This window comes from Vitis riparia, chromosome 9 (assembly GCF_004353265.1).
Source record: "Vitis riparia cultivar Riparia Gloire de Montpellier isolate 1030 chromosome 9, EGFV_Vit.rip_1.0, whole genome shotgun sequence".
NCBI classification, from domain to species: Eukaryota; Viridiplantae; Streptophyta; class Magnoliopsida; order Vitales; family Vitaceae; genus Vitis; species Vitis riparia.
Window position 1 is genome coordinate 9,778,163 of NC_048439.1, and position 27,901 is coordinate 9,806,063.

The 27,901-nt window shown below is 33.3% G+C and overlaps 1 protein-coding gene across 1 annotated transcript; it reads right to left on the reverse strand.

The window, feature by feature from the left end:
* Positions 1 to 14,030: 14,030 nt before the first annotated feature.
* Positions 14,031 to 27,045, reverse strand: LOC117921569 (8-amino-7-oxononanoate synthase-like). The gene is made up of 11 exons (XM_034839486.1): positions 26,680 to 27,045; positions 22,277 to 22,419; positions 22,089 to 22,196; positions 20,168 to 20,406; positions 20,019 to 20,060; positions 17,213 to 17,300; positions 16,776 to 16,909; positions 15,979 to 16,067; positions 15,048 to 15,198; positions 14,855 to 14,923; positions 14,031 to 14,467 (listed from the first exon to the last, which is right to left on the reverse strand). The coding sequence occupies exons 1-11, from the start codon at positions 26,906 to 26,908 to the stop codon at positions 14,341 to 14,343; spliced, it is 1,419 nt and encodes a 472-aa protein (XP_034695377.1). The 5' UTR covers positions 26,909 to 27,045; the 3' UTR covers positions 14,031 to 14,340.
* Positions 27,046 to 27,901: the final 856 nt, after the last annotated feature.

Consider the following 27,901-nt stretch of genomic DNA (forward strand, 5'->3'; position numbering starts at 1 on the left):
AAATACATACGAACGAATATTTACACAAACTAAAAAAAATAAAACCAAATAAAAGTGGGAAATAAAATATGTACCCAAATAAACTTACAACAAGCTCCACGTGTCATCAATTCGTACTCAGCCAATAAGATTGCAGAGTGGGTCCATGCAAAACCAAGAATAACACAGATGTAAATATCTAAAAATGTATAAAATTCACAATGGATATTCAAGCCCAAATTCAAACTTCAAATTAGCCCAATAAATTTCACCAATTAAAAAAATATACCCAAATGAGCAAATATACCCCAACAAAAATATGTCACATGCCAATAATCATAGTGCATAATTTCTCAATTAATTACCAAAATACAAGCACAATTAATCAAGTCCAAGTACAATAAATCAAAATAAATTCAATTAGGCCTAAATTTAATATCTCATAATTCAAACCCAATTTTAATGTATACCACAATTGTCTCATGTCCAAATTGGCCAAGCCCACATCAAATATTCAAGTCATCCAACAAACCTCACTCACATTGTAAGCCCAAAATTCATATCAATTAACAAGCCTACATTATAATACACATGACTAAAAGAAATAATATCTTAAGCCCAATCTAATAAGCCCAAACAAATATCCAATTAACAAGTTCACATTAATAATATATATAACCAAAGGTAATAATGTACTAAGCCCAATCCAACGAGCCCAAACAAATAACAAATTAACAATAGGCTCAAGTCCAAATTTCAAATTAATTCACTAACAATAAATTAAACCAAGTTACATATTAATCTACCAACAACAAATTAACCCCAAATTTCATATTAATTCAACAATCCAAATTTCACAAACAACAATTACTACTAAAATAAAATAAAATAACAACAATAATAATAATAATGGAAAATGAGTGATATAGGGAAATGAAAGATGAGAGAAAAATAGAGGAGGTCGTCGGCCAATTGGGGCTCGCCTGCGGTGATCAGCCAATGATCTTGCCAATAGTAGTGGATGGTTTTTTGGGAAACACAAATGAAATGAAATAAAATAAACTAAAATAAAAATAATAAAATAAAAAATAAAAATGGAAGAGAAATGGGGGAGCCGACTGCTGGGTGTTTTTAGGGGAAGAAGAAAAAGGAAAAAATAAATAAAAAATAAAAATAGGGGTCAGCCCCTTTTGGGAAAACGGGGGGAGAAAAAACTAAAAAGAAAAAGAAAAAGAAAATGGAGAATGAAGGAGGAAGGGAAGAAAAAATGGGAGGGCTAGCCATGGGAAGAAGAAGAGGGATGGAGGAAGAAAAAAAAAATCCGAGTGGGGGGTGATAATAATAATAATAATAATAATAATAATAATAAAAGTAATAGTAATAAAATAAAATATAATAATATACAAAATAATAAAAGCTATTAAATGGTGAGTGGGCCAAAAAACATATGTAATTAGAATTTAAAATTTATTGACAAAATTGGGCTCAAAATTAATATAAAAATAAAATTAGCACAAATTTTGGGGTCTATAAAATTGATTATCAAATAAAAGCATTATAATGTTACGAAAAATAGTAAGTCCCATCATTAAATTTATTATTTTTCATTTTCTTTTATCTATTTTTTACTTAGAAAAGAGAGTGTGATGACTCATAAATTTTGAAAAGGGGAGACCCTAGCACAAATATTCAAAGAGGCTTCAATTTTAGAATGTCATTTATGAAAATATTTCTACAATTATGATATTTTATCTTAAATGCAGTCTACTTGGATCTCATCTTTTGAAATACTCAATTCATCTTGTGAAAAATAAGTTTTATATGAAAATAATAAAAAATGAATTCATTTTGTTTGATAGGAGAGTTTAATGTAAAAATAGAAAAAATGTTCATTTAAAAAAAAAATGAATTTAGTCTAAATTTTGATTTTTTTTTAATTTATTTTTAATGTAGGACTCAACTTTTTAAAAGAAAGTTTAGAGGAGACAAAACCACTGATTTTCATTAACTTGGACCAAATTAGCTTAATTATCCCCAAACCATGGACCTCAACATCACCATTAGCCTCAAAAGTTTTTGCCATCAAAATTTGCGTTTTTCCTTTGAGATTTATGAATACTAAGGATTTGTTTCGTAACTGTTTTTAATAATAATTTTTATTTTTTCATAAAAGAAAAAAAATAAAATGCTTATAGAAAATATCTTTGAATTGTGTAAGGTTGTTTTAAAAAATAATTATACAAATATGTTGAATGATAGAAAATAAAGCACCAGATATAAAAAATTGTTTTTAAAACATATTTTAAAAATATTAAAAACATGTTAAAATCATTTCAGGTTTCCAAAAAAACTTTTATTTTACAGAATATTATAAAATAGTTTTAAAAAATTGTTCTTAAAAATTGTTTTTAGAACTATTTTTTAAAATAGTTATTGAACATGACCTAAATCTTTGCTAGATCATTTTCTATTATTGTTTCTAAAGAAATGCAAATTAAGTTTTTTTTGCTTTTATTTTCTCAAAAAGAAAAATTGAAACACAAATTTAATATTTTAATGATTTTCTTAAAAAAAAAAAAGAAGAAAGTGAAACATGTTATAAGTAATTATTCTAAATGGTTGTAAATAGGAAATTAGGATAAACTCACTTTTTTAAATAAAAAAAAAAAATCCTCATGGGAGCTACCATATGAAAGGAATATGAAATTAAAAATGTAAAATAAATATAAATGTGATAAAAATAACATAATATTGATAATCAAATCATATATTTGAAAACAAATATTATTTTATAAGTACAATTTTGACTACCAAACATATATTTTTATATTAAAAATGTAATCATTTTAATGGACTAATTATAAGTAAATTAGGATTTTTTATTACACAATTTTAAAATTTAAAAGTAAAGTATAAGAATGAAAATAACAGATGAACAAATAAAAATTTAGGGCTTATTTGACAACTGTTATTTAGAATAGGTTTTTATTCTCTAAAACAAAAGAACAAGAAAACACATTTGACAATTAGTTTCTTATTTTATATATTTAAAAATATAAAATTGAGTATTTAAAAAAAAAACATCTTTTAGTTATTTTCTATTATTTTCAATTGTTTTTTAAATGTTATTTTAGAAAATAATTATACAAATATTTAGAATGATTAAAAATTAAGTATTAGATATAAAAATATTAAAAAACATGTTAGAAACATTTTAGATTTTCAAACAGATTTTGTTCTACAAAATATTAGAGAACAATTTTTAAAAACTGATATCAAAAATTATTTTTTAGAACCTTTTTCTAAAATAGTTATCAAACAAGACCATTATTTTTACTATGTCTTATTAGTAAATACACAATATCAAATAAGACTTGATTGTCTTCAATTTTTTAAATATCATTTTCACTTTTCTCTATCAAACACGTTATATAAATAATCATATAATTCATATGACTATAAATTTTCTAACATTTTGTATCAATGTTACTGGTTATGCTTCAGGACGACAAACCAGGCTAGAACACAAAGTAGTACTCCCTATGTGAACCAAATGTATAAATTCTCCAATTCAAGGCAAAAAATAAAAGGCCTAACAAAGTCAAAACGAGCCAAAAGAAAAAAAAAAAAAAAAAAAAAGATCATTTTCCTTATCTTGGATTTGAAAAGGGCTGCAAGGATCTCCACAAATTTGGCTTGTGTAGGGTGTCCAAAATAGTGCATAACCCCACCCTCTTTTATTCCTCTGTTTTCTCTACACTAGGAATGCTCCTCCAACTCTAAAAGCTACTAGTCAAAAGCCCTTATATTATTGACCAAACATCAAAGCCAAAGGGCCACTTTTTAGGCTTCAAGTGGGCAAAAAAGACCCACATGGGCTCAAGAATGTGGTGGGTGTGGGGGTCCATGCACAACAATCTCCCCCTCTAGCACATGAGGATCACCAATTTGCAACTCCATCACATTCATGCTTGCTATGCTGACACATAACTCTAGCGTTTATAATTGGGAACTTTGTCAACATTTCTAAGGCACTCTTTGCAATATGGATATCTTCAATTGAATGACTTTATCTTTAACGACTTTTTTCAACCAATAGTATCTCACAGCAATGTGATTGGTACAGGAGTGATACATGGTGCTTTTGGCTAAGGTTCATAGCACTCTAATTGTCATAATACACCACATATTCATCTAGCTAGTTCAAACTTAGCTCTTAGAAACAAACGTTCAACCATAACAACTCTTTCATTACTTCAATAACAACCATATGCTTCGCCTTTGTTTTGGATAGGACAATACATTTCTATAACTTAGGTTACCATGACATAACTCTCGTTACAAAAATCAACAACTAATCAGATGTAGACCTCCTCTTCTTAATGTCACCAACTATGTTTGCATCTGTAAACCTTCGAAGACCATTTGAGCTCCCCCAAAACATAAGCAAACGCTTGATTTACTTCTCATGTATATCCATTTCACAACTTCCCAATGATCTTTCCCTAAGTTGGATAGAAACCTGCTCACAACCCCAACTATATGAGCATTATTGGGCCTCATGCATACTATTACATACATCAAACTCCTATAATTGAAGAATAGGGAATACACTCAATTTTTTTCTTCTCATCATCTGAAGTAGGACAAGACTTCTTGCTAAGTTTAAAGTGATCACCAAGAGAGCTATCTGCATACCCAAAATCTATATTGCTAATCCCGGGTCCTTCGCATCAAAGGCATTTGAGAACTCTCTCTTTAGCTTGTAGACCAACTCAACATCTTGTCCAAGGATGAGAACTTATACACATACAACATCCCAAGGCTATCACTCGATTATTGCTTGAAATAAGCACATGAATCTATTGATGTCCTCATAAAACCATGGCTCGTCATGAATTAATGGATCAAACTTCTTATACCACTGTTTTAAACCTTGTTAACCTTGTTTCAATCCATAAAGGTTCTTCTTCATATCAAGTGCTCTTTCCTTTTCCATGCAAACACTTCTTATATTTCCATGTAGATCTCTTTCTCTAAGCTGCCACGAAGAAAAGTTATCTTCACATCTATTTACTCAAGCTCAAGGTCCAAGCTAGCAACTAATCCCAAGGAAACTCTTATTTAAGTCATCGTTACTACTAGGGAGAAGATTTCATCAAAATCCACACATTTCTTCTACTTGAAGCCCTTGATAACTGATTGAACCTTATAGTCCACTAGCTTTTCATTATTATCTTTTTTCAACTTGAGCACCCATTTGTTTTTTTTTTTTTAAAATTCTTTTCTTTCTTTAGGAAGTTCGACCAATTCATAACTATCATTTTTCTATAAGCAATTCATCTCATCTTGCATAGGTTTCAATCAACTGCTACTATCTTCATGAGACTTGGCTTTCTAAAAGTCCCCTAGCTAGCTCCCTCTTATCTGTAACAATTAGGCAAAGTAGCAAAACGGCTTGTCGTTTTACTATTAACAACTAGAGTTTAGTTTGTTTAGTTTGTTGTAACAACATTAGTCATTTCGTTTCTTTGTTAAAACTTTGTTGTTTTCTGTTTTCCTAATCCTTGCTATATATTGCAGAGATGTTGTATTGTCTAATCAATAAAATCTCTCTTCTCTCTAGAATTTGTGTTGCCTGATACTCTCTCTCTCTCTCTTTTCTCTTTCTCTCTCTCTTCTTCTTCCTATCTTGGTATCAGAGCATCAATGCTCACGCATCAATGGCTGTTATGAATCAGACTACTGGAGAGGTGCTACGTTCGGATCCTTCAGCTGAAGCTAGAAGAGGCAATTCGATGACCACAGACGAATCTTTAAGGATGGTAATAAGCCCTTTGAGTCAGCTTATTACGATGCGTATGGAGGATGATAATTTCTTGATGTGGAAGTATCAAATTGAAAATGTTGTACGGGTTTATGGTCTTGAAGGTTTCTTGTTTGGAACAGAGCAAGTTCCACCAAAGATGGTGATTGATGGAACAAGAATTTTGGTTCCAAATCCCAAGTTCAGATTACCAGCTCCAAGATCATCTATTGATTTCTTGGCTTCTATCTTCAATCGGAAGTGTGTTCTTGCCTCAGGTTGTTAGGTGTTCTTCAGCTTTTGAGGTATGGAATACAATTTCCCAGAATTTCAATTCTCAATCTTCTGCAAAGGTTATGTTCTACAAGAGTCAAATGCAGATGTTAAAAAAGAATGGTCTGACTAAGAGAGATTATCTTACTAAAATGAAGAATTATTGTGATCTTCTTGCTACTGTTGGTCACAAGATTTCAGACACAGATCATATACTTGCTATAATGCAAGGTCTTGGAGATGAATACGAGTCTGTCATTGTTGTTATTTCCTCGAAAAAGTCTTCTCATTCTCTTCAATATGTCACCTCGACTTTGATTGCTCATGAAGGAAGAATTGCACACAAAATCTCCTCTAATGATCTTTCTGTGAATTACACCTCTTAGTATTCTAATAGAGGTTCTTCTTCCTCTTGGAATTCTAATGGCTACCATTCTAGTGGTTTTCAGGATAGGAATCAATTTGGAGGAAATCAGATGACTAGAAGGTCTTTTGTTCCTAACAAAGGAAGAGGTCGTGGCAGAGCTCAAGGAGGAATCAAGCCTCAATGTCAACTATGCAATAAATTTGGTCATACTGTTCATCGTTGTTTCTATAGGTTTGATCCAAATTTCCATGGGAATATGCCTGCTAATGGACCTACTCCTGGTGTTTTAGGAAGTGGTGCAAGGAATGGAGCATCTGGTTCAATTTCTAGTGCTGGAAATGTCAATCTCACTGAGTATGATGCTCAAGAAGATCAAGATTGCTCAGAAATGGAAGCAATGGTTGCCATTCCTGATTATCTTCAAAATTGTTGTTGGTTCCTAGACTTAGGAGCCACAAACCATGTTACTCATGATCTTGGCAACCTCAATTCTGGTGCTGAGTATAATGGTAACTCAAAAATCCACATGGGAAATGAGACTGGACTTGAAATTTCACACATTGGTTTATCTGTTTTTCCTTCTTCTTCTAGTCCAAATAAAGTTTTTTTTTTTTTTTTTAAATATTCTTAGAGTTCCTGCAATTAAGAAAAATTTGTTAAGTGTTTCTCAATTTGGTAGAGATAATAATGTTTATTTTGAGTTTCATCCAAATGTTTGTTTTGTTAAAGACAAATCTAATCACTCTTTACTCTTGCAGGGCAATCTGCATAAAGGACTTTATCAGTTCAACCTGTCAAAGAAACTCTTTGGAAAAGCATCTGGTCTTTCTTTATCAAATGGTCAAAATGAACTTACATGTTGTACTGCTTCTCTTATGCATAATGTTAATTCTGATTTTCCTGAAACAACCAATTCCAGTTTTCATGTTTTTGATCTGTGGCATAAAAGGCTTGGTCATCCGACCTCAAAAATTGTAACATAGATTCTCAATGATAATAAAATTCCATTTTCTACCAAATCTGGTTCTTCAATTTGTTCAGCTTGTCAGCTCGGGAAAAGTCATAATTTGCCTTTTCCAATTTCTCAAACTGTGTATACTAAGCCTCTTCAATTAGTTGTATCAGATTTATGGGGACCAACTCCAATTAATTCTTCTTATGGGTTCACATATTATGTTTCTTTTGCTGATGCATACTCTAGATACACCTGGGTTTATTTCTTGAAAACTAAGTCACAAACCAGAGAAGCCTTTTTACTATTTAAAGCTCAAGCTGAACTCCAATTTGGTTGTAGACTCAAAACCTTTCAAACAGATTGGGGTGGTGAATTTAGAAGTTTGAAAACCTATTTTGAATAAAATGGTATAATACATAGGCTTTCATGTCCTCATACTTCAAAACAGAATGACATTATTGAAAGAAAGCATAGACATATAGTGGAGTTAGGTTTGACTCTTCTTGCTCAAGCTTTTCTTCCACTTAAATATTGGCTTGATGCTTTTTCCACAATTTTTTTTCTTATCAACAGGTTGCCTACTGAGGTCTTAAAGCAAAAGTGTCCCTATGAGTTTTTGTTTAATTCTAAACCCAATTATTCTCAGCTTAAGGTGTTTGGTTGCCTTTGTTTTCCTCACCTAAGACCTTGTAATAAACATAAACTAGATTTTAGGTTCTCACCTTGTACTTTCCTTGGTTACAGTTCTAAACACAAAGGGTATAAATGCTTAAATCAACAAGGAAGAATGTTTATTTCTAGAAGTGTTATCTTTGATGAAACTAAGTTTCCTTTTGCAGATAAACTTCAAAAACCTATTCAAACTGTTTCACATTCAATAGTTGGTCTTCCTTGCATTCCTTTAGTTAGAAACCTAGAGCCAATAAGTGTCAGTCATTCACTGTCACTTCCCACATCTTCAGCTCAGTCAAGTCATCAACTTGATGAGAATCCTGGTTCAGACATTAGGTTTGTTCAACAGGATTTATCAAACACTGAATTTTCTTCAACTGTGCCAATTCTCAATGAGTCAGCTTCCATATCTTCTTATTCTAATCTATATGCTCTTCTTGGTACAATTCCTTTATCAATAAATTCAGATGAACCAAATGAATCTATCAATACAAGACCAGTCACTTTACCACAGCAGCCACATCATATGGTTACAAGGTCAAAGAATGGTATTTTTAAACCAAAGGTCTATACTATTGATCTTAATGTTGAAGAACCTAATACTTTCCAGGAAGTAATCTCTCATCCCAAATGGAAAGAAGCAATGAACAAAGAATTTAGAGCTTTGATGAAGAACAAGACCTGGTCTTTGGTTTCTTTTCCAAGTAATAGAAATTTTGTTGGGTGCAGATGGGTTTTTAAACTCAAAAGGAATCCTGATGGTTCTATCTCTTGGTACAAAGCTCGTCTAGTAGCAAAGGGCTACTCTCAAGTTCATGGTTTTGATTTTTCTAAAACCTTCAGCCCAGTTGAGAAGCCTACTACAATTAGAGTTGTTCTTGTTGTTGCTGTTTCTCAAAGCTGGTCTATAAGGTAGTTGGATGTCAATAATGCCTTTTTAAATGGTGAATTGCAAGAAGAAGTTTACATGGACTAACCTCCAGGTTTTGATGGTAGAACCAATCAAGAACAAAAACTAGTTTGCAAACTACATAAGGCCCTGTATGGCTTAAAGTAGGCACCTCGGGCGTGGTTTGACAAACTCAAGATTTTTCTTCTACAGTTTGGTTTTTCTTCCACTAAGTCAAATCAGTCCTTATTTGTAAGGTTTACCAACTGTTCTTCTCTCTTTGTTCTTGCTTATGTTGATGACATTGTGGTAACAGGAAGTAGTAGTCAAGATATTCACAAGCTTATCTCAAGGTTAAGTGGCTTGTTTTCTCTTAAAGATCTTGGTGAGCTTAGCTATTTTTTTGGGAATTGAGGTAAAGAAAACTACAGATGGTGGAGTTCATCTCTCTAAAAAAAATACATTCAGGATTTGCTCAAGAAGACTAAAATGGATGGAGTTAAGTCACTTCCCACTCCTATGCTTTATGGTCTAAAACTTTCAGCTGGAATGGGTGATCCAATTGATAATGTTTTTTAGTACAGAAGTGTTGTTGGAGCTTTGTAGTACATAACCATCACTAGGCCCAAGATTGCTTTTAGTGTCAACAAAGTTTGCCAATTTATGCAGAAGCCTTTAGATACTCATTGGAAGGTTGTCAAACGAATTTTAAGGTATCTCAATGGCACTACAAATCTTGGTATTGTGTTGAAGCCATCAGAAACTATGAATTTAGTGGGGTTTTGTGATGTTGATTGGGGGAGTGATGTTGATGATCGAAGGTCTACATTTGGGCATTGTGTTTTTCTTGGGAAAAACTTGGTTTCATGGAGTTCAAAAAAGCAGCACACTATTTCCATATCTAGTATTGAAGCAGAATATAGAAGCTTGGCTAGCTTGACCTCATAAATGTTATGGTTGCAGTCCCTCTTGTCTGAGCTCCAAACTAAGATGACTATGGTTCCTGTAATTTGATGTGACAATATAAGTACTGTTTCCCTTTCAGCTAATCCAGTTTTGCATTCGAGGACTAAGCATATGGAGTTAGACCTTTATTTTGTAAGGGAGAAAGTAATGGAGAGAAAGCTGGTGGTCAAACATGTACCAACTGATGATCAAGTTGCAGATGTGTTAACAAAGCCTTTATCTTTCAGGTTCTTTGACAAGCTGCGTGGGAAGCATACTATTACTTCTCTTGATCTGAAGAATGGAGATTAGGCTTGGTGTGATAGTAGTCTTTGCTTGGAGTTGCTGGGATGTTTGTTTTGAAGGGGAAAATCAGTGAAGGTTCTCAGGATCTCTTTTTGAAAGTCTGATTGCTTCTACTGAGTGGTAAAAAACTTGAATGATTGAAGTTTATGGTGGAAGGTTCAATGGTTCCCAGAGGCTTCGTTTGAAGGAGCAAATTAAGCAAAGTAGCAAGTTCAGTGGTTCCTAGAGGCTTTGTTTGAGGGAGCAAATTAGGCAAAGTAGCAAAACGGCTTGTCGTTTTACTATTAACAACTAGTAGTTTAGTTTGTTGTAACAACATTAGTCATTTTGTTTCTTTGTTAAAACTTTGTTGTTTTCTGATTTCCTAATCCCTGCTATATATAGTAGAGGTGTTGTATTGTCTAATCAATAAAATCTCTCTTCTCTCTAGAATTTGTGTTGCCTGATTCTCTCTCTCCCTCCCCCTCCCCCTCTCTCTCTTTCTCTCTCACTCTTCTTCTTCCTATCTGTAACCAATACATACCTTGTGGAGGGATGTTTGGTAGATGGATGACACTCCTTTGTATACCTCCTAACTTGAGGTATGAAATCCTCTTGATGAGGTGATTACTCCCCCCGCTCAACTAGCTCTTGTGCAAGTATGTCACTTGCATGCACCAACATCTTTTGCTGACTCGTTAGCCTTCTCCTCCTCATATCTAGGTTGTTGTGATAACATATTATAACATATTATAACATAAAATTACCACTAATCAACAATTTCATAATTTGACCAACTCTATTCAATATGGTATCCCACCTAAAAAATTTTCAATGAAAAAAAGAAAATCATTAGTACAAACACCTCAACTTTTATTCAATAATCTCATAATTTGACTAATTCTATTCAATAAGGCATACCACCTAAAAATTTATAGTGAAAAAAAATCAGAAGTATATATAAACACGTGAACTTTTATTTTCAATAAAAGAGTTCCAAAGTTTTCCCCATCATTTTGAAGTAGCATGAGTTTGTAGGCAATGACAATTTAACCCTCCCATGCAATGTTTTTCTTTCCTTGATATGAAGTGCTTTGTCCCATATGCCCAAAAGTAAAACCGCTAGCATTTTTTTTAATTTTTTTTAGTCCATAATTTTATTCTTTCCTTTGGCCATTCATCTAAGCCCTTGAAGCTCATCTTTTCTTCTCCTTCTGAGTTTTGTTTGACTAGATTTCAAGTCCTATGTTTCTAATATTTTGTTTTCCTTATAGAGAGCCATGAATTCTCTGAGCTCAATAGTCGTGGTTCTTGCCCCTTGCTTATGTGATTATGCCTTTAAGCATCCGGTTTACTTCACTGATTTGGAAGAAAATCTTGAATCCTTGAGAAATGCAATGATAGAATTGAGGGACCTAAGTGAAAATTTGAAGAGGAAGGTTTAACTTGCAAAAGCAACAACATATGATGCATAGAATTGAGGTAGATGGCTCATTTCATATGATACAAGAGATGGAAAAAGAAGTGACTAAGATTTTATAAAAAGATGATCAAGATATCAAGCAAAAATTTGTTACAAGTTGCCATCCCAATAATGGTATGGATGAGTATCTAATATGCTTTGATAACATTATGTTTTAAGGGCTAATGGGAGAATGTTAGGATAAAGCCCTTAAAAGCATGACATGATGTAGTAGATTTAGAATTATTTATTTATTTAATGATATTATAATTTTATTTTTATCTATCCTTATTCCATGTGTTATACTATATGAGCATTCTGACCTAGCATCTCTCATATGACTTAGGTGCATTAAGAGTTACATGGAAGATTTAAGTTATGGGTTCCCAAGTTAATGATTTGTTCATAATCAGTTCATGAACTTAGACAATTCATTAGAAGGTATGATACACTACTTTTTATTTGGAAGGATGATCGATCTTGGTTATCGAGATGGAGTTCTCGTGGTGAGTGCACTAATGTGTACGATTACACATAGGATATGACCTATGACGAGTCATGATGTAAGACTATCAAATAGTCATGACTTCACTAAGCTACTACACTATATTGTCTCTCAACTGTTAAAGAATATTGAGTTTGTACCAAAGGTAGTAGTGACTTTGATCTATGGGTGAGATCCTAAAGTAATCATATATTTCCCATGGATTGAGTTACTTTTGATGGAAATCGGTAACGACAAGTATTATCAATAGAGACACCATGATATTTCATCGGCTTTGAGACAATGTGTCTCTTTAGGTGATCCTAAGGATGTTTGATCATGAAATCTATGGTGTTGCAATAAATCATATACATGAATTTGATATATGCTCTTTGTGAGGTAGAGTATGTCATTTTATCACATAATAATAGGATTTATAACTCATGGATAGTAAAGGTAAGCTTGATAAGCTGATAACTTTTATCTTGTTAGATTATAGACACTAATTCATGGGGAGACTATATATAGTGGATAGTAGTCATAGACTCGAACACTTAGTGTCTCATTATAATATACATAGGGTACTATAATGCAATTGACTTTCTGTTGTGAGATGTGTTTGGAACCTTAGATTACTTTGTTCCTATGCCCCTAGATCTTGTAGGGTATTTTGATAAATAAGTAAGGTTACAAGAGTATTAGTGAAAGGTATCTTTGGATTGGATTAATTGATTAATTGAAGCTCTATTGAGTTTTAATTAATTAATTAGTAACCTTTTAGGTTGAAATAAGTGACCCAAATCCAAGGTGGACTTAAATGACTTAAGTCTAGTAAGAAACCTATAAATACCCATCTTAAGGGTTAGGGTTTTAGTCCTACCACTCTCTTCCTTTAGTTTAGAGAGAGAATTGTAGCTCCCAACCAAAAGATCTTAACCATCATTGTGCCTAAACTCAAGAAGGAGCTATTGGGTGGAAGATCTCTGCATTTACGAGTACACCAATATGAATCGATTTAGGAACATCCAGATGTAGATATGACACTAATCTCTATATGTATGGTATTATTATTGTTTTTTAATACCATATTTTCGATTGTGCTTAGATCTAGAGGGCTTAGGATAGATTATATGCATTCTAATGATCCAGGGCCTAAGAACAAAACAATTCAAAGTCCGCAACAAAAATTCACTTATAAAACAATAAACAAATCATATTATATTCTCAATTTATTTAATAAACCAAGGAACAAATCATAACATATTTCAAAAAAAAAAAATTACTTAATCCACTTTAGAAAATCAAAACATTTTGATACTTTCAAAGGTGAAAAAATGGATTAAAAAAATTATAAAATGACTTATTACACTATTAATCCTTTCCTAAAAATAGTTCCTCAAAAATCTTGAAAGAATTAATCTATACCTAACATAAATCTAAATAAAAATAATTATTAATGGCTAATTATCTCAAACCAATGACTTACCATTTTTTTTCTTGGTAAAACTCTTTAATTTCAAACCCTCTTTTAAGAATCTATTTTCACTTCACATAATTGCACTCAATAAATTATTTACATAATTTCACCAATTTATCATTTTACTATAATTATTATTATTATCTTCACCTGCATGTCCACCACCAAATCTCACCATCTTTTTATTAGTTTACTAACTTCAACCCTTTTCAACCAGTGATTTATTTGTAGATCCTCTATTTTATCCCGCATTTGTATTTAGTCATTTCAACCCCTGCAACCCTCTCTAAGCCTATGCCAACCACTGCAACACTTCCCTATGTTATATGCTATTGCTAGCCACACTTCATCCAACCTTCCATCCTTCACCTTATTAATTTGTTTATTTATTTATTTACTAACAAAACAGCCTCCTTCAATAGTAGCATTACACGGCTTATCAAATGGCATAAAAATAAAAGAAAAGAAAAAATCTACATCTTTTGTCAATGAAATTACAAGAGAACAGGAATTATTAATCTACTGTAAAAGCAATCTACATCCTATGACAATGAAATTACATGTTTTTCTATGACAAAAGGCAAAAAGAAATAGTATACCCAAACGAATGCTCCTAATGAATGCAATGAAATTATGAACTCTCCCTATTAGTTGCCAGGCCTCCCTCTCTCCCTTACTTGACTGCAATAATTGTTGAGGAGAGCACCTGATTGACTAAAAATTCAATTCAGCTAAAGAATGGAGTCCTAGAGCCTTGCATATCCACTTGAGCTGTATACCCTGATCTGGGTCAAGCCGATGCAATCAGACAAGGCAACTGTCAGCTTCTTCACATCTTCAGTTGTGTGTACTGAAGTTAGAGTCACCCTTAACCTGAACAACAAAATAGCGGAAGGATAAATCCACAGTGCACATACTAGTAAGGTTCAATTCAAACCAATTTGCAGCTGGGTTTGACAATCAAATATGATGGACTCCAATGACTGGAATCCATTTCGATTCTTAATTGTTAACAATGGATTAAGTAAATTTCAGAACCATCTTTCATTGTTTTCAATTTTTAAAATTTAAATTTTAGACATAAACCGGTTGATCTCTTGGGTAGTTTAGGACCTGCCTGGATTCGACCCAACCCAGATTGACCATCTGCTGACTCCATGTGTGGTATAGAGATGGGTAATTTAGATTTACATAACCAAAGAATGGGCAAGAGAAGGGTACATATGTAGACATGCAATGGAAAAGTATAGAACAACAAACCTGCATGAGTTGGGAGGCACTGTTGGTGGTCTGATTGCAGTAACATGGAAACCAGATTTCAACAAATGCCTGTAAGATGATGATTGAGACAGTTAATAGCAATAAGATGGATTGCAACAAATGCCTGTTCTATGGTGATCAAGACATATGAGAGCAGTAAAAGTAAGGAGCAAGAGAGAGAGAGAGAGAGAACCGGCTAGCTTGCAGCGCTCTCTCTTCACTTCCAACAATTAGGGAAATGATTGGGCTTCCAATAGGGATTCCTGTAAGGGCTCGAAAGTCTTGCACTCGGTTCCAGATTGCAGCTCTGCGCCATTTCTCCTTTTTTGCCACAATGACAGCAGCTGCTAAGTCATAATTATTTGTTAACAAGAGGAAGCATGCGACTATAAATGCCAAAGCTACAGTCATATCATATACAGTAGCAGTTAATCTGTTCAATGCATGAGATGCTGTAGAAAATGAATGAGATTTTTTAAAAAGAGACTTCAATTAAGCATACTAAAGATAAATTAAATGGTGGCATGTACCCAAAAGCACCCTTCCACTAATCTAGGTTCTTTTTAAACAGGAAACTTAAAATTGGAGAATTAAAAAAGATAAATAATGATACGATATGAAGACTGCAAAATAATAATAATAATGCAAAGAATGATTTTTAACCAAATAACATTGGCCTTCATGATAGTGACTATCATTTGACACCATGTGTTAACAGGTGGAAACCCATGATTCCATCGTAAATTATAGTATATAGACACTAGAATATAGGACAAACTCTTTTCATAAAACTTATTTATTTATTTATTCTATAAAAATAAATAAATAAATAAAAGACTAACCATTCTGTCACCTAGCATATTAAAAATCGAAAATCACATAAAAGAAATAAATCCACGATTCCCCTTTGAAAATGCTTAATCCCAGTCTTTGCATCATAAACTAATATATTTAATATAAAAACCAAATGCATCATCATTTATTCAAATGTGTAGCAGAGGCCATGTAACCTTAGTCCTGGTAAATTGGCAATGCCCAATTTTGTCCCAATCAAGTATCTCACATTCGAAAATGCCAAAACTGTGCAAGCAAACTACTGAAATGGAGAGGGTAGCAAGATTTACCTAGGGTAGCAGCAACAACAGGGACTGGCATTGCAGTTGAAAATATAAAAGAACGACCCCTTGATAGTATGAGTTGCTTCCACCTTTTGCTGTTCATTAAGCATTTCAAAAGAAATGAGGTTTTAGAAATATTATTCTAATACATTATCAAATGAGACGAAACATTCAAAATTCTCATTTCAAGCAATGGTTTAGAGATAAGACCCTGTAAATAAAACACTACATAACTTGGAAATATAAGAAGACATCATGGACATGTCTATGTATTGTTCCATTTAATACAGAAACTGTATATCCTGATGAAAAGAAGTGACTCTATGCTTATTCATCAATACAGAAGCAACCACTATCGAGTTTTTAGACTTGATTTCTGCATTAATATGCTACCCTTGGAACTGATTTTCAGATTTAATAGAACTAAGTTAAGTTTACAGCTTATTTAGGTACAGTAACAATTTAGAGGATAATTGATGGTAGTAAAGGTTAGGAGGTAAGTTTATCCTAAGTTGTACAAACAAAAGAAGGCTTGTCATATCATCAACATAGAAATCCTTCATTTGTTTGTTTGTTTGTTTATTTTTATGGAAGTCATTGTTTTATTTGTTTATTGGAAACATAAAGGTTTTTCTCAAGAAGAAATAGAGAAAGAGAGAGAAAGAGAGATCGATCCTCGTGTGTTTGATTTCAAGCACTCACAAAAAGAAAAGATAAAGATAAAGAAGAGGGTTAGAACCTCATTAATGAATACTTCAATTAATACCATATAGAGATTCAAAATGACATATTAATAGGATTACCTGCATGCTATGAACCCACCATGGCAACCTGCAGCCTTACTCAGAGTGCCTACGCATATGTCAACATCACTTTCACAATTAAACTCCTCAGCAACTCCCCCACCATTTTTGCCACAAACAAATGTTCCATGAGCCTGAAAAAACTCGGCTTGTCAGAGAAGAAATTCCTAGTTATTGATATAAAGTCCTCACATCAAATTGGGATGAGAAGTACCATCTCTTAGCCTTTTAAATACTAAGTAGTCAACCCAGTTGACTACCTGACACACATTCATTTTTTTCTGGTTCATTTTAGTTATTCTTAAGCTGCTTGAACAAATACCACAAATTCTAGGGTTGAACAAATTATTGTCCCTGGATGAGCACGATATGTACAAGACAGACACCAAAGAGGATTGTAAACTCTAATACACATGTGAACATCCAAGAATACTTACATCATCAATGACCAACAAAAATCCATGCTTCTTGCGAAGCTTAGCAAGCTCAGCCATGGGTGCAAAGTCTCCATCCATACTAAACAAGCTGTAACAAAAACAGAGTTAAGAGCTTCTATGAACCAAACCCATTTACGCATTTGGCAGTCAGCAAGGCAACCAAAATAAGAAGACAGCACATCATACATTACATAAAATCTTTGTTGAAAAAGGGTATAACAGCCAGATACTTGAATCTCTAATCAAGTGAAAAATGTTTCCAGTTAGCCAGCTAAAGCCATCCCACTTTAAGTTCGGAGAAAAATGTGAATCACTGAATGATACACTAGAAGAGGTACAAGTTCTAGTTGAAGATAAAATGTTTCCAAGAACCAGCTAAATAAATCCCAGGATAGTTTGATAAAAATGTACACCACTGGCTTAAGAAGATACACGGAAGAAGCTCTAACTATGACCAAAGTTCCCTCCATATTAGGAGAAATCTCTTACCATCCTACCCTTGGTATGTTTATTCTTACTGCATGAAACAGAAAACAAAAGGAAAAGTATCTATACTATAAATATAAATTCAATGATTGTACTAAAATTTACAATGATTCCCAGATGATTCATAAAATAATCAATTCTAAGCTGGAGGTGAAAATTTATGGGAATCTCAACTTCCTGACATCAACTAAATATTGGAATAAGAATCTCATAGCTATTCCATTCTAGAGGATTCATGGAAATATGTTTTTTCAGATCCTTTGAACTATATAAACCCCCCTGTTTTTGTTGCATGGATACAAGTGGAGTATAAAAATTTAGCCTGGTATGTGTATTTCAACTAGAATCTCATGTTGATTTGTTTTTCTTTTACCCTTGACATTACTGTAATAGTTGAAGGCAATTATCAAATGCTGCAATTTTGCATTCTTGATCACAGAAAAGAAATAAATAAATAAATAAAGACCTGATTCCAGTGAAGGATTCGACAGGGAGTGCAATATTAGACACCTCATATTTCCATAGGAAGATAATATCTTGGGATAGTTACATCCTATCCAGACTGCTATGGAATGTAGCAAACTTGGACTAAGGATTATAATCCTAGATAGGGAATCACATGGTAAACTTAGCTCAAGCTAACAAAGCTTGGCTAAACAATCTTCCTTTCCATTTTCTTGTTATGAGGCCTATTTTCAATATAATCATAGGCTATATCATCTACTACCTTATAGAACAACCTTTTTAACCTTTCTTTTCACCACCTTCTATTTGAATCATAGTTGTAAAAAACTTATGATACATGATTTGATACAATAATAAGATACATTTTTTCTTTTAAATCGGTACATATTGCAATCCGTATCTTATCTTAAGTATATCTTAAGATACATTTATGATGTACGATATGATATGCGGTACAACAATAGATATACCATTAACTATTTTTCATAATTTTTAAGAAAAAATCAAATTAATTTTCTACAAGAGTTATTATATTAATTATTTAAAATGCATAATAAGGGTAGAAATTGATCATAAAAGGGAAAGAGGTAAAGCAATCCTACATGAAAAGCTACATTGTTGTTGTCAAAGGTTATACATAAGTAAATTTATTTTTATTGAAGGTTTTTAATTGAATAATTTGAATAATTTGAATGTTGACATCGAAAATGTTGACGATTGGTGAATAAAAACTTTTACTTAATATATTAAAGTTTTTTTTTTTTTTTTTGACACTTTTTTTTTCGTCATATACGTACATATGCCTAGTTAAAAGTTGGAGCTAAAAGTCATATCTAAAAATTTAAAAAGTTTATTTTCGTGAAGTTTGTAATAAACCAATACTAAATACTTATATTTTGTTAAATTTAACTTTTTAAAACTCTAGTATTTAATATTTTCATATAGCATAATATAGTTTAACCCTTTAAATTCTACTGTCTTTAATGAAATTGGTCATACATTATTTTATACTTCATACTTCTATATATATGCATATATGCACACGCATACATATATTTTCTATTCATTTTTCATTATATAACAAACTTATGACACACGAGACGATAAATAATACAAAAATTAGAAAAACAATACATGGTATGTTTTGAGTTAGCAACTATGATTTTAACCATGGCATCACTTTTATATCATTTCTTTGCACATGCAAGCATGTGCACATGCACAAGCACACACATACACATGCATGGACACCATATTATGAATTTTTCATCTTTTTTCTGATTAAAATTAATTTTTTTACTTGAAAATGAGAAGTAGCTTGTGTAATGCCAACCTCGACTATCTAAGATAACATTGTGTTAGGCTGTTGAATTCTATAGAATAAATGAGAATGAGGCTTAAATTTCATGCTTCAAGGTTTGCACCTCCGGAATTTGAGACATGATATTAGCCGATGCCCACACTTTAGCCCTTTAAAACACTGGATATCTTGAATCACTTCCCCACTGTACCATTTCTTCTCTTTATAACTTTTCCTCATATTTCCATGATGTCTAGAAAAATAGAACATATATATGCCATGGTTGTATGACAGAAGGTTGATTTTCTGATACTACTGTCTCTTCCAACCTGGCATAAAGATTCCATGATACCGCATTTGGGTGCCAAGGATACGGAGGAAAAGAAAAGAAATTTTGGAATCCAGCAACAGGCATTCAGGCCTAAGGGTTTGTTTCCAAGTTTCTATCCACTTCCACAATCTCCTCAACCAAATAAAGCATGAAAAAGAAAAATTAAAGAAGAAAAAACACAAGAAGAAGATGTTGAAAGTAATGGTTCTAATGAGACAACTAACCTATCAGTCACAACGACTTTTTTCTCCAGTGTGCAGCTTGATCTGTTAAAAACAAACACAGCCATGACTCATGAGATGCACACAAGGTAGAATGATCAAGTAAAAGTTGGGAAAAAATTTAAAATAAAAATAAAAATTAAGAGACCTACAATAATTCATTAAGGTGGGGCATATCACAGTGTCTATAAACGAAAATCTCTGCACTTCCTTGCCGCTCAGCAAGACGGATGCCATCAATTATTGATGCATGGTTCAAAGCATCAGAAAATATGGCAACCCTTTCATCCTTCAAAGGTTTTTGATCTGCAGACAAGAGCGAGCTGACACTTCCCAGCGCCACCATCAAGGCCATATTGGCTGCAAACCCTGTAGGGCAAAGAAGGCAATCCTACAGCATAAATTTAAAACTACATGCATCAGTTTTAATTCAAAACACCATAATAGTCAAATATAAGAGAGGTTACAATTGAAAGCATACAACCCAAAGAATCACAACTCCAAGAAGCCATATAATTGCTCTCTCCATTCAAGTCTACTACGCTATTTCTACATTGTAATCCATGATATGGATGCTCCAATTTAACTAATATTACACAAGACATCACCCTAGCTGATGAATTGATTTTTCTAAGAATTGCTTTATCATTGTTTTCGTCATGACAAAATCCAAACAACAAAACTCCTTTTCCCTCTGCACTTTTATCACCCAAGCAAATGGTCATGAGAAGATGACAAATATCCATTTCCATTATAAGGTGCTAGAAGAAATTTATTCCAATTTTTTCATTTTTCACTTTTTAGTAGCTTTATATTTTATTTTATGACTTTCAGTAATTTAAGGATTCCTTTCTTAAACAGTTTGAGTATGTTATCTATCACTTGGAAAAGTCTTATAAAATTCCAAATTGTTTTAAGGTTTTATGAAGCCTATAAATTGGGCACCAAGTGTGTAATAAAGGTTAAGCTTTCTTCGATTACTAATTACAGTTTTTGCAAGATGTCACTTCTATAATTTCAAACCTTTAGGAGTTTCTTATTTATTTTATTAGTGTCAGTACTTCTCCTTGTTTTATTATTCAAAATTGAGTCCTCATAGGGCATTATATTAATTATTTTTTAAAAATCTTTCTAATTATCTTTAGGATTTTATAAAACCTATAAATTTCACACTAAGAGTAAAAGCAGGATTATGCTTCTGTGGATTTATAAAATTTCCCACGCTCGCTTTTTATATTCTTTTTTTTTATAGATAAGAGCAATTGCATTAAAAGCGCCTAAAGAGCGCCCAAAGTGTACACAATGTATACAAGGCCAAAAAAAAGGGGAGGGATGCACAAAAAACAACACCCTTACCTCATCTACAGAACTCTCCTTTTTTATATTCTTTGTGATTCAAGAATACTTTAATGGATTTTAGGTTTTGACTGAACTCCATATCTACCATCCTTGTGTCACACTGGCCACTATGTCATATATGGAAAATATGCATACATTCAACATATACAATTTAGTTCACCAAAGACTTAAAACCCCACTACTTGGGATTGGCACAACAACCCCCAGTCATACATAAGCACAAAAAATGCACACACATATAGGACATAGCACCATTCATATATGCAATTCTTTCATTGCTGGATAATCATGAGAATCAATTTTTTCATAAACTAAGGGTAAACCATTTTGCCTCATGCTTTCATCCAGGACCTTTGCAATTTTGCAAAGGAGATATACCACCATAAGTAGTGTTCCTAACAAATTTAAAGTTTCCTTGATCATAGCGGTAAAAAATGGACCTTCAACCCAAATTAAATATGACTTTCAAATATCAACTCCGATGAAAAAAACAAAAAAAAAAAAAGATAAAAAGATAAAAAATTGTATTTATTAACAAAATGATGCAGTCTATACACTACACCCAAGTATGAATGCAACAAATTAGATCATTTTCTTTCACATTATGTTCACATTCCATATGATAACATGTTGTTACTCCAATCAAGATGGTTTACAAAATGGCTATATTTTCAAACCATAATAACTACAAACAACTGAAGATAATAGCTTTACCTCTTTCTTCTTTAAGTCTGCCAAGCATGACTCCAGTAGCCTATGATAATTGGTATACCCGCAAACTAAAGCAGAACCCCTCGGGCCCATTCCATGTTCCTGGGCTGCCTAATTTAAGAGGACAACTCAATAAAAATGCATTTAAATATGGAACATGCAAAAAAGACAAAGATTGTCATCAAGCATACCTTTGCAGCAGCCTTCCCAATTGTTGGATGTGAGCTCAAGCCCAAGTAATCATTTCCAGAGAATAAGAGTAGATCTCTAGATTTCTGATGGCTCGCCAAAACTTTTTCATCATCCAGTCCATCTCCACAGGCAGCCTCATCTCCTATAACACCCGAAAAGCCAAATCTTAACCTACTGACCAAAACATTGGACCATCTATTCATTGATAAAATACTGCAATGATTGCATCAACAAGAACTGTAAGTAGCATTATCCTAGTAAAGTTCAATGAGTAATAGCCCCTTAAAATCGACAGGAAGTGTCCATCAGACTATCAGAATTTCCCCCTTTTTTCTAATATTGCACTAAATCTAGTTTTCATAATAGCATGATTTATGGCAAACATTAAATCTATACCTTATAGCAAGTCCTGATTTTGGCAATATAAACTACTTATTTTCTTAAGCATTGTCTTAACTAACAGAGTTTTCCATTCAACTACATTTGACAATGTGCACTACTGATTTTGGTACTGATTTTAGATCTTTAACCCATATTCAGTTGGACTAATTAGAACAGAAGTTCATAATAATCATACACCACTGATTAGAAATTTGGATGCTCCATGTTCCGATGTTGGATGGTGGAACAGGATTCAGAAGTACATGATGGTATCAAATGATAAAAACAAGCTCACCGAAAGTTAATGCGGTGCTTCTACAACAAACAGGTAATACCTAAAAGCAAGAAATTTTACAATTTATCATGGAAGCCTGGTTCAATAGCATTTCCTTCTCCTAATTGATATTATTGGGAAATAACACTTAAACAGATTTCATCCTTGATCCTAATATAAGGCTTTTCTGGATTATAGGGATGGATGGGAGAATATATTACCTTTTTTTCTTTTGATAGGTAAAAGCAAATAATTTGTATTCAAAGTGCCCAAAAGTATACACAATGTATACAAGTCCAAAAAAGGGAGGGATACACAAAAAACAACTCCCTCACCTCACTTACAACCCAACCAATCAATGAAGTCAAATCAAGACAATGTGGTATCCCTAAATTGCACCCTAACCCACTCCAAGAACATGTACAAAAAGGGTCATAAAATAGCACAGCCCATCAAATCAGAATCTTCAAAGGCCCTTCGGTTTCTCTTCTTCCATATCGTCTAAAATAAGCACAAAGGAGCAGCTTTCCATGCCTTCTTTCTTTTCTTCCCAATAAAGGCACCCCGCCAACTAAGGAGGGCATCCTTGATTGAGAAAGGCATGACCCATTGTACATCAAAAAGAGCAAAGATTAGATGTCATAGCTTGATTGCCTTAGGACAATGAAGGAGGATATGGTTTGCCGACTCCTCTTCACCTTTGCACAAATAGCATCTACTTGGGAGACACAAACCCCTCCTTTTTAATTAATCTTGAGTAAGAATTTTCTTCCCAAACTGCTTCCCAAGAAAAAGAGAAAAGTTGATTCTCAATGGGACCCAAGGATTCCACACAAAACCTGTGGGGAATCCTTTCAGAGGGTGACCTGCTAAGGAGGAGTGAAAGGATTTAACTATAAAATTGCATCCCTTTGATAACCGCTAAGTCATGACATCCTCAACACCTCTTCTGATCACTTGCCCTTGCAACCTTCTGAGCAACTCTTCCACCTCTCCCAATCCTCAATCATTTATCTATCTAATGAACACTAGATTCCAACATCCCACTTCCCCAACCTGGTCCCACACCTGGTCCACTCAAGCTTCTTTATCAATGGCTATAGAAAACAACTTTGGGAAAGCCACAACCAGGGTATCCTCCCTACACCACCTATCCATCCAAAACTTCATCCTCTTACCATCTCCTATCCTAAAACTAACTCTATTGTAGGACTCCTTCCACCTTCGTATCACCTTCCAAAGGCCCACCCTATAACCTTCACTCAAAGCTCTGGAACACCATCCCCCCTCTTCCTTTTTGTACTTCCTTGCAATCAAAAGAGATTGTTCTCTAAAGTAAATCTCAAACATCATTTCCCTAGAAGGGTCAAATTCACAGTTTATAGCTTTCTAATACCCAATCATCCATTCTTTTTGTCCAAGCCAACTATTAACCAATTCACTAGGTGAGGCCCACTTTGGAGCTCTCCTCCCCCCCAAAGGAAGTCTCTTTGAAGCTTCTCCAAAAAGATATAGAGCCAATCTAAACAATAATTTGTGAAGATGGAGACTGCATTTTGGGCACTCTGTTCACTAAAACCTGTACTTCAACTGTACTCAGCCTGTCAAGGTCGAATATGGTGTACATGACAAAAATGCTTGAGTGCTTTCTCATTTGAGAGAAAGCTAAATCAGTACTGACCTATGGAACTCCATAGTGATTTCAGCTCTCTAAAGCTCTCCACATTCTAAGCTCTTCTAATCCTTAGCTCTTGCCCAGTGAAAAAATGTAGTGGAGTGCAATTTTAAAATTTCTTATTTGAGAATAATTTGAACACAAGTGAAAATCTGAAGATGTTTTCCAGGCACTCTTCTGACACTTGCAAAGGTGAAAGGAATTCTTTTTTCCGAAAATGCATATAAGTGAAAAACGGAAAATGCATACAAGTATGGCATACAACATCCTTCTCAAAATCAAAGTATTAACAGCTTGCAAAGTTGAAAGGAATTTTTTTCCAACCTAAATAGTGACATAGCTTTGAATCATAAATTTATTTTGGAAATGCTGCAACAACAAACTGTGGTCTTAAATTGTTAGGCCTGCAAAACCATCTCATAAAGGTATTGGGTGTATCCCAAGCAACAAAAACCTGACCAGGGCTCAAGCCCAAGTGGCTGCAGAACAGGGAAAGTGGATAGGTAGAATATTCACGAGTTCTGATAACAATTACAACAGAAACCATGTGGAGTTGGATAAATTTCTCAAGTTAAACCTATTGGCAATAAAAATTTTACACACATGAATAAAGAGGCAACCTCAGACATAGCTGGAGATTACAAAAAAGTATTGCAAATAAAAATGTCATTTAAAAATTCACAAAAGATAAGGAGAAAGATTTGACTTTTAAAAATTTACAGAATGGTAACAAGAGAAAAAAAGGAGTAAACTTGCAGAAGGATCAGCTTCTATACACACTCAGGAGATTGAGATTGAGATTGAGATTAAGAACATAAAGCTTCTGCCCCATCATTTCCTCTAAACAATAGCAAAGTTCAGTGGGCTTCCTAGTGAGAAGCTCTAGCACCCATGTTCCAAAGTGCATCTATGGAAGTTTTGATCATCTCACTCTAGCACCCATGTCCCAGATCACACCTATAAAAGCCTGGATAGTCTAACTGCAAAACTAAAGAAGATCTCTCCATACCATATACCAACCTGGACTCATCCTCACTCCATTCCAGCTCAGAGACTTGATTGCCTTCATAAAAAAGGTACCAAATTAGTATATACTCCTAAATGACATCAACTTATTTAAGTACCATATTTCAGCACAATCACTTTCTCCACATCCCATCACACTACCTCTTACTTTTGAATCCATAAGTGAGATAAGTTCAACTAGAGGCCCTCACATAACTTCAGAGCAGATTCTGTTCCACCCACAAGCAATGATTAAGACTCTTCTCCTTCCCCAGCCCACTCAATCCTCTCCTTAATAAAGAGACAAGAAAGAGATAGTACATGCAATCAAGCAGGGGGCACACATTGAGAATCAATCACTGCCCTTTCTTGGGCACCTAGATTTCCCAAGTGCTAGTTTCTTTTGACACCTCTCAGCTATTGAATGCCCCACCATTTATGACAAAGAGACATAGAGGAAGGCCCAAATACATGGTTAGGAACATACTAATACTTACACCACAAAATCCAAGCTACCTCTAGAACAAAGGGGGCAACCATTCAGTGAATTGTTCCAATTGCATTGCTGTTATTAATGATATGCTTTAGGAATACATGTACCAAACAATTGCACGGGAAAAATAAATCCAGTTATTCATCAAATTATGCATTGAAGTTATTTGTCAATTTGGAACTTAGAAAACAGAAATCCTCTGCTCTACAGGGCCTCACATAATTCCTTGACTTAGTAGAGCTGAGTATTGCCCATTCGAAGAAACAAAAACAATAGAAAGCATGAAATTTGAAATTCTCTGTTCTTTTTCTCTTTTTTTTCCTCCATTTTCTCAAGGACTATTAGAAAGAAAAGAAAAGAGAATCAAGAACTATACATTCACACAACAATTATAAGCTGTAACTATAACCAGAACTACGAAACAAATACAAAAAAATGAAAAAAATAAAAAACAAAACAAAGTGAAAAGTTCAAACATTCAGAAAAGAAACAGATTTAAACACACCCATACAAGAAAATGAACGAGGAAAGGAAAGTCTATCCAATATGAGGCAAAAGAAGCAGAAAGGCGTACCAGAAGAGGGAATTTCATTGACCCACTTGAGAAATGTGGGTTCTGATATCTTAATCTCAATTGCTAATCGATCCCAAGGGCTCAGATGGTGGAACACCTCGAAATCACGGGGAGTTGGTAGTGGGTTGGGGAGGTGAATGGGTCTGAGAGAGCGAATGAGTTTGAGAGAGTGGAGTCTGGAAAGAGCTTGGTCCACCCAGCTGTCCCAGGAGTTGGCTTCCATTTCCATTTTCAAGAATTTGAAGTGAGGCTGAGGTCTATGTATTAGGTCTGAAACTTTAGGCTAAAATGGTGAGACTATAACAACTACTCTGAACAGGAAGGTGCGCTGCGCACCAACCCCTTCATTCAAAGTTCCCAACGGCCGCCCAAGTTGGTCCTAAACCTACTCGCATCCACCGTACCAGTGGCGGCCAAATATCAAAATATTTAATATTAATTTCAACCATTAATAACGCCCCAAGATTTGGTCATGATTGGTTTGAAATTTGATGGCACAATAAATTTATTTTATTTATATAAAGGTTTCCTAGAAAAAGATTTTAGGTATACGTGTTTAATAATTAAAAAATAAATAAATTTTATATATTAAATACATTATTGGGATATTACTCTAAAAATTTGAAATTAATAATGACTTAATATATTAATATTAAATTTCAAAAAATATGAATAAAATATATATTTGAAGAAAAACTACATATTTCGTATTGATAAAAAATAATATTTATTCAAATTTCTAGTGACCAAAATAATTAGTAAAATAAATTTTAAGGCTTATTAAAAATTATTTCATACAGTTATATTTAGTTTTCAAAAAACCTGAGGAGAAATGTCAGAGAAATAAAAATTAAAAAAAAAATAGAAACAATGAAAAAATGAAAGAAAATAAAAAATAAGTTTAAAATTAATAAATTATTTTTAAATACTTTTTCAACTATTCAAAATCATGTTATAAGTTAATTTTATTTTTCATTATTTTTTTTATATCTTCCGTATGGTTATTGTTTGAAAGGAAGAAAGTTGTGATCTAGTAATGAACTACAATTATATTATTACCAACCATTCAACCAAGGTAAAAAAATTTCCAATATTAGATGTTATTTATTTATAAATAGAATTTAAAAGGATGAATCAATGCTAAATTAGTTTATATTTAAATCTCATTTATGATTGCAAAAATCTAAAAGTGGGCATCTTATTGCATGTTTGGATATTTTTT